This window comes from Drosophila yakuba, chromosome X, assembly GCF_016746365.2.
Source record: "Drosophila yakuba strain Tai18E2 chromosome X, Prin_Dyak_Tai18E2_2.1, whole genome shotgun sequence".
Lineage (NCBI taxonomy): Eukaryota > Metazoa > Arthropoda > Insecta > Diptera > Drosophilidae > Drosophila > Drosophila yakuba.
In genome coordinates this window covers 7917212-7930119 of record NC_052526.2, presented here as the reverse complement: position 1 = coordinate 7930119, position 12908 = coordinate 7917212, and the positions used below count along the sequence as shown (strand labels likewise).

The following is a 12908-nucleotide window of genomic DNA, read 5'->3' as shown; positions in this document are numbered from 1 at the left end:
GCCACATTTACCTCATACATTTTAAGGCATATTATAATTTGGAATTTTTCGAAAATTTAAAAAAAAAGAAAATGTCATTAAATAAGTGCGTACATAAAAATATACAGTAGCTATATGGCTTTTTGACAAATTGCCTTGGGCTTGCCATGTCCAGAGGCCAAAATCAAATCAAATTAAATTTGTGCCAACGAAACGGGAGGAAAATGAAAAGGAAACGCAAAATGTTGTGGGGTGGCTGGTGGAAAATGTTTCGTTTGCATGGAAATTTCGGGTAAGATTTGAAATTTTCCCGAATGCAAAGGAAAAAGGAAACTAAGAAAGAAGTGGAGTGAAATGAACAAGTTGCTGGACAGCCGCTTGCTGTTGCGGACTCATAAATCAAAAAGTTTTTGATAAATTGCACATTAAAGACGCCTTTGGTTCAATTAAATAGAAATTGAATTAAATTATCAAGCTGCCTGTCCTTGAAAACAGCGCAAAACAGCAATGCAGAAAATACGAAAAAAAAAAAACAAAAAACCGGAAAACCAGAATTATGATCCAAATAAGCAGCCAAAATGATTCAAAACTTTAACCGGTTTGCCCCGAGAAGCAAGCCCTAAAAATAATACTTTAAAACGTTAAACAACTCATATGACACAAAGCTAAAACCAAGCGAAATGGAGAACAAAAAACCTAGAAAGTCATACTAAAATAACACTTAAAGCGGAGCAACTTACGATTACGTTCAATTAAAATGTGCATGAAGCACAAGTTCTAAATAAAAATAAATTATAAATAACTAAGCCAATGAACTTCGATCACCTCTGGAGCAAACAAATTACGAACCAAATACCCATTAGCACATTTACGAGCTCACACACAATGTGGCGATTATAAAGACTTTTACAATCCTGCGCCTGAGCTCCTCTTCATTCAAATGTACATATGTATGTACATATGTACTGTACGTATATTCCTTTAGCGATTTTCATCATCTTTCGGTTTCACATGATCATCGTATAGTGATGCATTTTAACCCCTGGCTGCCGAGTGCGATGGTAAGTGTACACAACATTCTAGGTATTAGTTTTACAAACGGAAGGCAGCGCTGCGTATGCGTAATATACATCGCTGACTATAAACCATAAATGCTGCTGATTGGTAAGAGCTCTTGCTTAGCATCTATAAATCTAACAAATGCTGTGTAAAATTCTCTGTTTTAAAATCATTCTGCTATAAAACGTAGCCTTTTGAAATAAAGGCACACACTGCGTATGAGCAATATGCGTTGAAAGTATTCAATAAAGTCGCATTATTGAATTCGTACTTTAAGCCATCGCTTAGGTGGCAGATTATTGTGTACAACATGATTCGATTCACGGGTTAAAAGCCCGCTTTGACTGCTTATTGTGGGCCCTTCTCCAAAGTGGTCGTCGTTTCAAAGCCAGCTTATTTGCCGTTCTGCCGCATAACGGTATTGTGCATGTAAAATGTATATATATATATATATATATATGCCCGATGTCTAGAGTGCTGCTGATGATACTGATGATGATGATAATGCAGATGATGATGATGATTCAGTCAACTTGAATACAGCTGTGCCTTTGATTCGTATAAATACAAGTCCGGAGCCGTTGGCAGCGTGCAAAAGGCAAGGAAAAGCGCCCGCAGACATGTCATCAAACAGAATCCGGCCGGAGTTGGTGCTCCTGCAGCTGCTGCTGCTGCTGGCGGCCACACTAATCCCTTTGCTGCAGGCCGGCATAGTTACAGCTCCGCACTTCGATTCGGATTCGGTTTCGGATTTGGATTCGGTTTCGGATTCGGATCCGGACACCACCACCATTGCCACCACCAACGACTATGACCCGCATGCGGAGATGCAGCAGCAGCATCTGGAATCGGAGACGGAGGCCACTGCTGCTCAAGTGGATGGCCAACGCATCGACTGCAAATTGACTTTCGATGCGGCGACAATGGACTCGTTAGGCTGCCACAATGAGGGGGCGTTGACGGCGAGGGAGGGGGCGTGGTTGGCCACCGACAGTGGTAATAAGCCGATGGAGGAGTTGCCAGAAGCAAATCCGGACGCCTGGCGGCCACGCCACTTGAAGTCCCCGGACAGCCAGCCCATCTATGAATTACAATTGGTTGTTTGGCCCAGTGACATCGAGGATGGTGATGACTTTAGTCCGCCGCTGGCCACCACCACCAGCACCACAACAACAACAGCAAGGACCACTAGAGGCACCAGCAGCAGTACGAGTAGCACGACGAGCACCACAACCACCAAGCCCAACCAAATTGGGACACCTATTGAGCAAGTGTGGCCATTGTACGAGGATCAATTGGTTGTATTTCCGCAAATGGACTTTGAAGAGGAGAATCTTGATTATTTCTTCGACGAAGTGCCACCAACACCAACACCAACAACCACGACGACGACGACGACGACGACGACCCTTCGACCAACAAGCAGCAGTCATCCCACGGGCACGCCCACTCCCACGCCCATCTATGTTGTGGAAAACTATCACGTTGTACACCCCAACGGCACCGAGGAGTACAAGTGAGTTGATTACGATTAATTAAGCATAATTTGCGAAACAAATGTACCAACAATGCGCAAGCTGAAACTAAACATTAGTATATTTTAAATATATTGCTTTAAATATGAAATAATACCTATAATACCATATCCCAGATTGGTGATGAGCAACGGCCTGGTGAACTACAAGAAGCTGTACACCAAGCGAGTGGCCGACCGGCTGATCAACGTGCAGGAGGGCTACAATGCGGTGCCCATTCCGGGACCCAGGAATCAAATCCAGACGCAGTACTACATTGCCGACGAGCGGGGCTACAATGTGTATAGAAGTGAGTGTGTCCAGAGTTGCCATCAATGCTGCTTGTATATTCCATTCTCTATTTTCCATTTTCCATTTTACATTTTCCATTTTCTATTTTCCCCTCAACAGTCGAGCTGCACTATCAGCAGCCAGGGTTGCCCAAACATTTGCATTACAAAGCCACAAAAGCGACCAATATGTGAATGAGCCTGGGCAGGATTTCCAGCTGGCGGCACAGTGGTTCCACCGCAATAAATCTACATATATATATATATTTCCTTTTTTTTTTTACATTTTTTTTATAACTTATTTTAGCGGCAGAGTTTGGGAATAAATTGTAAAGAAAACTTGTGGTATTTTCATTTAGTTTTTTGCTGCTGATATTAATATATTATTAAACAATACCCTTGAACGTATTAAACACGGAATATATGCGAGGAGATTTTTGCATCTTTGCTCATTTTTGTGAGTTACTTGTTTTCGATTTCTGCTGTTTTCGATTTGTGAAATGCACAAGTATTTATTTATAATAATTTCCCGCACCAATGTTCACTTTGTCGGCGAAATAAAATGTTGAGCCCACAAAATGATTTGCTGTATTTTTGTTGTATTTTGTTTGCTTGTCGCACTTGGTGTTGCAAATAAATATATATTTTTTAGGTTTATTTTTTTGTTTTTTTTTTTTTGGTTTGCATCCAGCATTGGCAGAGGTCTGAGGTCTGATCTGTTCGCATTTTGTTTTTCTACTATTTTTATTTCACCCGATTTTGCAAACACTGAATGTTGATGTTGTGTTGCCTGATTTCTATTCTATTTGCTGTTGCTTTCTCAATCGCAGTGCCACTGATTGCCATCTTCGGTGGCTGCTGTTCAGCCAGGCTGCTGCACTGGGAGAAATAGGGTGTGGATATATCAAATAATATTCCTGCTATTTAAATTTACGTATGTTCATAGTTCGTAGTTCTATATTATATCGATACGATACAGTTTAAGCATTCAATTCCTTTTTAATCTAGATTTTATTGAGATTGGATAATGAATTACACATTATACATTATTCTCTGTGTGCACGCTGTTTTCTCACTTAAAAAACCCGTGGGCAGTCGAGGGTGAAGGGCGGGATGGGCAAGGATGATGCTGATGATGCCATTTAGATGCATATCAAAGTATTTCACTTTTGCCCAATCCTTTTGCCATTTTTGCATACATATGTATGTATTTATTTATTTATTTATTTACTTCTTGCCTTCTGCTGTTGCTGCTATAGCTGCTGGCAATGTCTTTGTTGTTTCTTTCAATTGTAGTTTATGGCTTTTCTTTCCCTCGATTTTCCACTCGTTCACCACCCCCCCACCCGCATTTTCCCTGCTTGTTGTTTATGCCGCAAAGTTTTCTTGGTCCTTGGGCGTCAGCCTGTTGGCAGCTGTGCAAAGTCCTTTTTTTTTTTGTTTTTTCCTTTTTTTTGGGGTCTTGCCTTGTGATTATTTAAATTCATGTCCGACCTTACTTTATCGGTTTGCTCCGATTCCCATGATTTTGCACAGTATAAATATGGATTATCCCCTTGGAAGCCTCAGAGTCTGGCAATTAAATTGCACATGAATTTGTCATTTTCATAGCTTTATTTTTAAAAGTTTAAGAGATAGTTTGCAGTGTGTGCACATTGTGTTTAAATACTTTGCACCGCATATTACTGATATATACCCAGATATTTAACTGGATACAAGGTGATAAATTCGAAACATGGTTTGCAAGTATTACATTTTCCTGGACTGCCCTGTAACTTCCCCTCCCCCCCCCCCCACCCCTGGGTTTTCCCAGCCCCTCAGCAGAGCTTTCCTCGCCTCGTCGTGTTTATGTTTTGGATTTATTTTTCAGCTTGCAGCTCGTATTTCCGTTGCCTGTCGTCTTACGTACGAAAGTCCTTCCTTTTACGGCCTTTGTAATTATCACTTTAATGAACCTTGCTAGTTTGATAGCGCACCTCGCCAAAGGTAGCAATCCCCCCTAACCCCCTTCAAACTCCCCCCAATGCAATGGGGCCAATGAGCGAGATAGCTGCACCCGGGGGACGGAAAGAGAGGGGGCGATCGGTACGTGCAGGAACGGCATTCGCCTTCTCCCTCCAGCGCATTGTGCAGGCGCCTGTAGTTTTTATTAAGGAATAAAATTAGTGAGCGCGTGCCGGGAACGCCAAAAATGCCAGTTGCAGTTCGTCCATTTGCTTTTGCTCCTTCCTACTTTCGTTTGTTCGTCCTCTTTGTTCGTTCGTCCTTTTTGTTTTTTCGTTTTTTCCTCCTTTCGTCCTTTCGTCCTTTCGCAGGAAACGGAAGCACTGGCGAAAGTCTCGGGAGCACTGAAAGAAATGAGCTTAAATGGGCGTTTTAATTACCAACTAATGGACGCCATTTATAGGTATTCATCTCCGTTGCTCTGGCCGTAGAAAGGGTATGCTAGAAGCGTGGCAAAGTATGTGACACCTAGCTGTCTTTTATACAAAATTATTGAAGCTATTTAAAGAAATTTACCAAAACTTATATATTTTGTAGTGTGAGAAACTTAGTGTAAAACTTAGCATAAATGTTTTATTTACTGCCTCTGATAAGCTGTACTGCTATATTTGTGTTCCATACTTAAGTATACAAAAATATTAACGTGAATATAATTATATTAAATTTTCAGTTTTCTTTCAGTGCATTCGAGGCGGAGTGAGTTCAAGTTGAGCCAGAGAAACAGAGGCCGAAAGTTATGCGAAGCGAATGTGCGCAAAATAATGCAAGATAAACGCGCCAATTTCCATGAGAACCAAACGAACAGCAAATTTGAAGGCGGCAGAATTGTGGAGCCAAGTGGGATTTAATGGGGAAAAACCAGAGTGCTGGAGCACCGAAAGAAAAAACCTAATAACTGAAATACACATAATGCTAAAAACAAAGCAATTAGCTGTTCTATTGAAAACCAATTAAGTTTCGGTGCTAAGCTGTAATAAAACATATTTTATAATATTTATATAAGCCAATATGCCTATGCAATGCACAAGTAGATAAGCAAACTAATTATGCAAAATATCCTTTCGAAGTTAATAGCTACAATGTTTGTGAACTTTGTGCAATGTGTGCAAGTATTAATTAACGAGCGATTACACAAGGATCATGCTTAAATCAGCCGAATGCCGAATGTCGAATTACTTCGTGCCCAGCGAAATGAAACCGCAAAAGTGTGAATGTGCCAAATGGAAAATGCCCGGAAAAGTGGTCGAGCAATGAAAATGGCTGCGTAGCGATACGAAACGATACGAAATGAAACGAAACGCAATGAAAATGCAACGAAAATGCAAATTGAAATGCAGCAAGTCGCCTTCGTTGTCGTGGTTTATTTCCCAGCGCCACGGCAATTAATCATAAAAGCAGATTTTAACACGAGCTGACTTTATGCCATATAGTGTACATATATATCATATGTAACATACATATATATCATATTTTAACATACATACGAGCATATGTACATACATACATATGTGCTGCCTTCTTTGGCGCGAACAATCCATGAAATGTGCAAAATATCTTGTAATGCGTTTATCAATTTATCAATGTGTGTGTGTGTGTGTGCGGATGGCCATGGAACATGGATTGGCCAGTGTGTTCCGGAGTCGGGCACTCAGTTCCAGAAATCCAGAGGACTCCTTCTTTCCCCACTACTTACTCCTCGGCCAGCGAGTGAATTCATTGATTTAACAAATAGCCGCGTGTTCATTGAAAACCAAAGAGGCGCAGCAAAATAAATAAAAAAAAAATATAACAGAAATTACGCCTTTTTGCGGGCAACAAAAGAGCGCATATAAATGAAATGTTAAATGTTTTTTATGCATTATTATGCTACAACTAACCTGGTCGCAATTCCGCTCGTCGTTCGCAATGCTCTTAGTGGATTTTCGTTAAAAATTTAAATGAAATCCACAGTTGTTGTGCGGCTGACAATTCCCTGTGTCCTTTTTTTTTTGTTTTCTTTTTTTTTTTTGTTTTTGCTCTTGTAGCCCGATTTTCTGGTAAGCACATTTTTTTGTGGCTGGCTAAAGCGAAAATAATTGGTGGAACTTCACTTAATGTATGGCCAAAACAAGTGGCTCGAATCGAGTATCTCTCTTGATTGAAGTTGACGAGCGGCAATTTGTGGTAATTTTTAAATATTTATAAGCGCACTTATTTGCTGATTTAGTTATTCTCTTTTTTTCTTTCAGCTTTTGCAGCGATCGATGTGCACGCATTAATTATTTAATTAGCAATCCCTGTGCGAATAAAAAATAACGCAAAAATGTTTCTCATTTAAATGGTTTTCCTCTTTTATGTTTTTGTTTTACACAAAATGCAATAAAGTGAGTGTTTTAAATGAGTGACTTGAAGCCGATAGCAGATAGTCAAAAATTCCTCATATATACGAGCATTTCCACATAAATTGCTGAGACCCAATTCAATTTGGAATGTTAATTCTCTGGCAGAAATTTGGCCGCAATGCCAGATGAATTTAATCCGCTTCCAATATAGTAATTCCACTTGCAGCAAAAGCAGCAAAACAAATGCAAAAAATATCCGCGAAATTTGTGCAAATTCAAAGGGAAGGTGCACGAGAGTTCATAGCATAATTTGCGGCGTGCATGCTAAAATAATGAATTTCCGCTTGCATAAACAAAGGAGCTGTGTTGGTGGTGGTAAAGGAGTTAGTTAGGAGTAAAGCAGTTAGTTAGGAGTAAAGCAGTTAGTTAGACAGGATCTTTGGGACAACTTGTGCCTGGCAATTCCATTAGAGCGGCAAACAAAATCCAGCGAAGGAATGCAATTAGCTTGCACTTCATAATTGACTCAGGGCTGCAGTTTAGCTGGCTCCACCAAGTGTTCCCCCCTCACCACCAAGCTCCATCCCCACCCATGTGTGTGTGTGTGTGTGTTGTGTGTGTGTGCAGCTTCAGTTCTCGTTTTTAATGAACCATTTTCTGGTTCATTTGACTGCGCTAAGCCAGCCCTATAATAATTTCATTTCCCCCTTTTGTGATGGCTAACTGCCAGGATGCGGTGTCCTGTGTCCGCTGTCATTTTTCATTTTTCATTTCATTTAATTTTTTTTTGTTTTGTTTTTTTTGTGTGTATGCAGGATCTTGCAGCCTTTTGCTGCGGTCGCTGATGAACTGCACACATCAGATGGAACACGGCATCCACCGGCAAACAACAGCAATGTCCTTTTGCCACATACACATCCACATCCACATCCTGCCCACCCACACACACACACATACACACACACACACGTACACACCTGCGTCCCTTGGGGGGTGGCACCCCGCGACATTCGCTGCTTAAAAGCCATTTTTGCATTTTATATTTCATTTTTTTCGCCATACCCTTTGCACACCCCCACCCACCCCCTCAACGGTGGTGCCACAATGCTTATCCCTTTTTTCGGCTACCCTTCCAAGGGGTAGCCTACATTCGCTGTTAGCTTTAAGCAGCTAGTGAAAAAATTAATTTTTTAATTACTTAAAACATTACGACACTAAGAAATCCTAAATAGCATTAAAGAATATGAAGTGCATATGGAATAAATCAATATAGAATATAGAATATTAATACCTGTACTTGAAACAATCTTTTATTAACTAGGAAAAAGTCAAGTTTTGTCATTAATAAAAATTATAAAATCTTTTTTGTTTGATTTTTACTTTCGTAACTACTCAATGCGGCTTCGTTTTAGGGTGTTTTACTCTATGGTCAGGCTAAGTTAATTTTGGTCCTTGCTCATTTTTTGTGTCCTTTCCACCTCTGTTTATTCTTCGTCCTTTGGTTTTGGCTTACTTATTTTTTTACATCGCTATTTTCGCTGTTTTTCATTTTTTTTCGCTTATTTCGTTTTTTTTTGGCTTTTTTTTTACTGTTTGTTGCTGTTACCGCAGCATGTAAACATTTTGTAGCCGTTTCCTGGGCAAATGGGCGTGGAAAAAAGGGGGCGGCGCATGTCCTAGTTAAACTTTGCCTGCTTTGTCACATTTGCAATATTTATTGCCTTTTGATTATATTTTAGCACAGCCAGGAAAATATTTATATATTTTTTGGGCCCGGCATTTGCGATGCGGCAATGTGATGTGAATTTAATGGTAAAACTAGAATGGGTTTTTTTGGCATTGACATTGAACTGATGGCCATGGGCATGGGAAATTGTTTCAAGGGTTTCCCTTTAATCGAGTCCTTCCGCCCTTTTTAACTTAGTTGCTGGATTGTTCATCGCTTTAATAAGCGTCAAAGTTAACAAAGTTGCAACTTAACTTTTTCCCTTGTACATTTGGCTTTAGTCCTTTCTTATTTTCCATTCCATTGCCCCTCGCCATCAATCCATTTTTGCCGGCTTTTTTCCCCGACCAAGATTTGTAAAGTTTCATTGATAATTTTAACGACTCCGCGCAGCTACATGTGTTCGTCGTGCAGGAAGAGTCCGGAAAGTGGAAAAGCAAGAAAAGCGGGAAATCGGGAAAGCGGGAAAGCCTTAGTTCTGGAGGGGATTTCGAAGGGGATTGCCGTTTCGTGTTGCGCTGCAAAGTCACTTTAAGTACTTCGCCAAAGCTGCTTTTATTGTGTTTTTTTATTTTTTTTTCGTTATATACGAGTACTACAATACTTAACTGAAGCTGAGGAGCAGAGACTCTAATTACTGATGATTTCAAATAAACTTTGCTTCAGGCTACATGTATTTAAATTGTGCACATTCAGTAAACTATACATTTTTTCTTTAAATAAACCAACTGGCTTTAAGCACCTGCCTTTTGTGGATCTCAAAAATGCTCAACTACCATGGCATTCAATCAGGATGGAGTGTAAATAGTTCTAGTGTGCTTGCAGCAAAATAAACTAAAATAAATTATAACGAAATGCCGGTGTCGGCAAATCCGTTGCATTCCAATTACGCATAACGCCGGCAGAGTTAATTTTTATAAAATGTTTGTAAATAGATTGGCTGGCCAAGAGCATCTAGCTATTTGCCAAGCCAACCCACCATTTTCATCCTTTTTCCTCATTTTTATTTTCGCAAGTTTCGTGGCTTTTTCTTTGGCTTTATCTTGAGGTCGGTCGCTGGGAGCTGAGCTCCTCAACAGTGGGCACAGTGGCAAGCCATCGAGTCAAGTGTCGAAGGCCACGAGGAGCCACCACCTGCCACCCGCTTTTCCACCCGCTTTTCACCCGCTTTTCCACCCGCTTTTCCAACCCACCTTGACTGCCACTTTCCATCGCCTTTTCTTCGGCTTAGCAAAAGCAGCGAAGCAAGTATTGCTTTCATTGCAGCCAAAAGCTAGCGCTTCTGCAATTTCCTTTTTAATCCAATTTATTTTTGTTTGCTTTGATTAGCAAAATATTCTGCGATTTAAGTCCTTTAATTTTCGTGTTCTCTTTGATTTCCTTCAGCCAGTTACTCAATCATTCATTATTCTTATGCAACACTTGGTGTTACTTGGCTTAATCTGATTTGAAATCAATTTCAATTTTACGAGCATACAAATCATGCTTTATTATTATTAATTTTTTTTTGTTGAAGGTGCCCAGCAATTAAGCTGGTACATTGCAATCCGATCTCAAGATGATTTTTTACGGCCTTTTATGTTTTATGGCTTAATAGTCGGCCCACAGCCAACAAAAAAAAGGCGGAAAAAAAGAAGGTGCCAGCTGAATTCAGTACGCAAGTCAGCCGAGCGTTGAACTCGTTTCCCAGGTATCCTGTCGGCACTTAATAAATTTATGATGAACCTTCGCACACTCGAGAGCTGGGAATCGAAATCGGAGATTCCATTCCATTTCGTTTCAAATCGTTCCTGCACTGAGCACAAAATCGTGCACTTCCAGCGATGTATATTTCTTGATTTGTATCTCATTTTAAATATATAACTATATATCAATGATAGTATTCTAGTTCATAAAATATCCTTGATGTTTGCAATAAAGGCAGTAATTCATTATTTAGTCCAGTATTTTTTTAAGAGTGCACTGTTTTTTTCCCTGTGCACTGGATATTTTCTTGTTTGGTTTCGTTTTCGTTTCTTAATTGCCCTCGGCCCGAGAACCTCGCCAAAAATGTGTTAAATATGCAAAAATATGGCCAGATATCCAAAGTATATATATATATATATATATACACCAGGGGAGGGGGCGGGGGGCTGCCCTGCACTTGTATGTTTTATTGCCCGAAACGCTTTGTGGTAAATTTATTGCCAAATTGCCGGCGACTTTCGAAAAATCGCGAAATCTTCGCAACGAACACCGAAAAGAGGCTGAAAGGCTACAAACAACTTCGGAAACATCTTCGATAATAAATTCATAATTTTTGCGCTGCTTTGCCTTAATAAATTTTTATTATTTTTTAATCCCATTTCATTGAGCACAATAAAAAATGTCGAAAAAAATTAAATTCATAATAATATAATACGTAGTAGTTGGGGGCAAAAAAAAAAAAAAAAGGAAAGACAAGAAGTAAACATATATGTAAAGGAAAACGATGCAAGGAGCCATAATAATAATAATGGTGGGCATGGTGGGCAATTACGGACTCTCAGTAGCGGCCCCTGCGATTTGTGCCCGCCCCCCGGGGCGTGGTCGTCGTCATGGCGGGGTTACCATGGGCCTCCAGCCTGGCTTGGGAACTGGAGATGCCATCGGATGTCGAGGATGCCGCCGATGCCGCAGATGCCTCGCTGACCATGGGCACCTCGATGGAGCGCGGCAGATTGGGATATTCCTGCGGCGTGATCGCTGTGGGCGGAACAAAATAATATAATTTAATATAAACCAGATTCGAGTGGAGTGAACGTAATCGATGGGTGTTTGCGTGTCTTATTAATTTTCGCCGAAAGAGTTGCGATAATGCTTGGCTCGTTTACATTAATCATTTCACTTGCGTTCAATAAATAACCATCACTCTTGCGATCATTTGGTTAGTATATATGGAGATAGTAAATATGTGATTGAAAGATGATCTACAGGATATCAAATACTATTAAGTTTTTACTACCAAAAACTTACACTGATTCTGCCGATAGCCAAATTGATCGGCATTGTAGAACACGGTGATGTAACGCCCGTCGGTCATCCGATAGGCGTAGTAGCCCACGACCATTAGGGTCTTCACATCGTTGATCTTCGCGAAATAGCCGCGTTCATAGCGAGCTGTACCGTCGTCCAATTCGAAGCGATACTCGTAGCTTCCGTCGGGGTATCGGTTATCGAAGCGATCCAGTAATCGCGCTGTGGGCGCGGTCTCTTTGATCTGCTGGCCGGAAATGAGGGTGGCGCTCAGCAGGAAGATGGCGACCAGGATCGAACCGGAAGTGGCCATTTTTACTCGGGATAGTGCGTATCTGGAGATGTGAATGTGATGTGGATGTGATATGGTTGTGATGTAGATGTGATATAGATGTGATCTATATTGTGATATAGATGTGATCTATATGTGATATAGATGTGTTCTATATTGTGATATAGATGTGATCTATATGTGATGTAGATGTGATCTATATGTGATGTAGATATGATGTAGATGTGAAGTGATTGTGATGTAGATGTGGATGTAGTTTGTGGGTGGGATGTGTGGGATGTTTGGGCTGCGCAGGTGGCCTGTGTGCTGTCGCGCGTTGTTTTCTTAGCAGTTTAATTCGGAAACAGTGTAACATTGGCTTTTTATAGTCGCCATCGCGAAGGCAGCGAGGCGAGCAGAGCAGTCGACTGAGGCAGCAAAGATCTTCAGCCTGAGCGGCGGGATATCCGCAAGGGTGACTGAGAGCCAAATACACGGCTAGAAAAGAAGTTGCCTTTATTGAGCAAACAGTATCCTTACAATTAATAAAGAGACTGATTTACAAAAACAATTGGATATGAGTCGTTCAATTCTGCCTAAATGTTATACTGCTTTCATTTATAAGTCTATATATATTATATCTATATATCATAAATATATATCACATACCTTGTACACTGTTGATATGTCCAATGGAGTATGTTTTTTGCTCAGTGCACGTACATCTCTCTGAGCAATTGCCGTCAAAAA

General features: G+C 40.5%; 2 protein-coding genes across 2 annotated transcripts; one reads left to right on the top strand and one right to left on the bottom strand.

Annotated features, from left to right (window-relative positions):
• The first annotated feature begins 1589 nt into the window (after positions 1 to 1589).
• LOC6524624 (ras guanine nucleotide exchange factor G) lies at positions 1590 to 3037 on the top strand. Its single transcript, XM_002100445.3, has 3 exons — positions 1590 to 2554; positions 2690 to 2862; positions 2964 to 3037. Exons 1-3 carry the CDS (start codon positions 1659 to 1661, stop codon positions 3035 to 3037), a joined length of 1143 nt encoding a protein of 380 aa, XP_002100481.2. The 5' UTR covers positions 1590 to 1658.
• Positions 3038 to 11308: 8271 nt separating this feature from the next.
• On the bottom strand, positions 11309 to 12301 carry LOC6524623 (larval cuticle protein 16/17). Its single transcript, XM_002100444.3, has 2 exons — positions 11888 to 12301; positions 11309 to 11617 (listed from the first exon to the last, which is right to left on the bottom strand). The coding sequence occupies exons 1-2, from the start codon at positions 12198 to 12200 to the stop codon at positions 11418 to 11420; spliced, it is 513 nt and encodes a 170-aa protein (XP_002100480.1). The 5' UTR covers positions 12201 to 12301; the 3' UTR covers positions 11309 to 11417.
• Between the last annotated feature and the right edge of the window lie 607 nt (positions 12302 to 12908).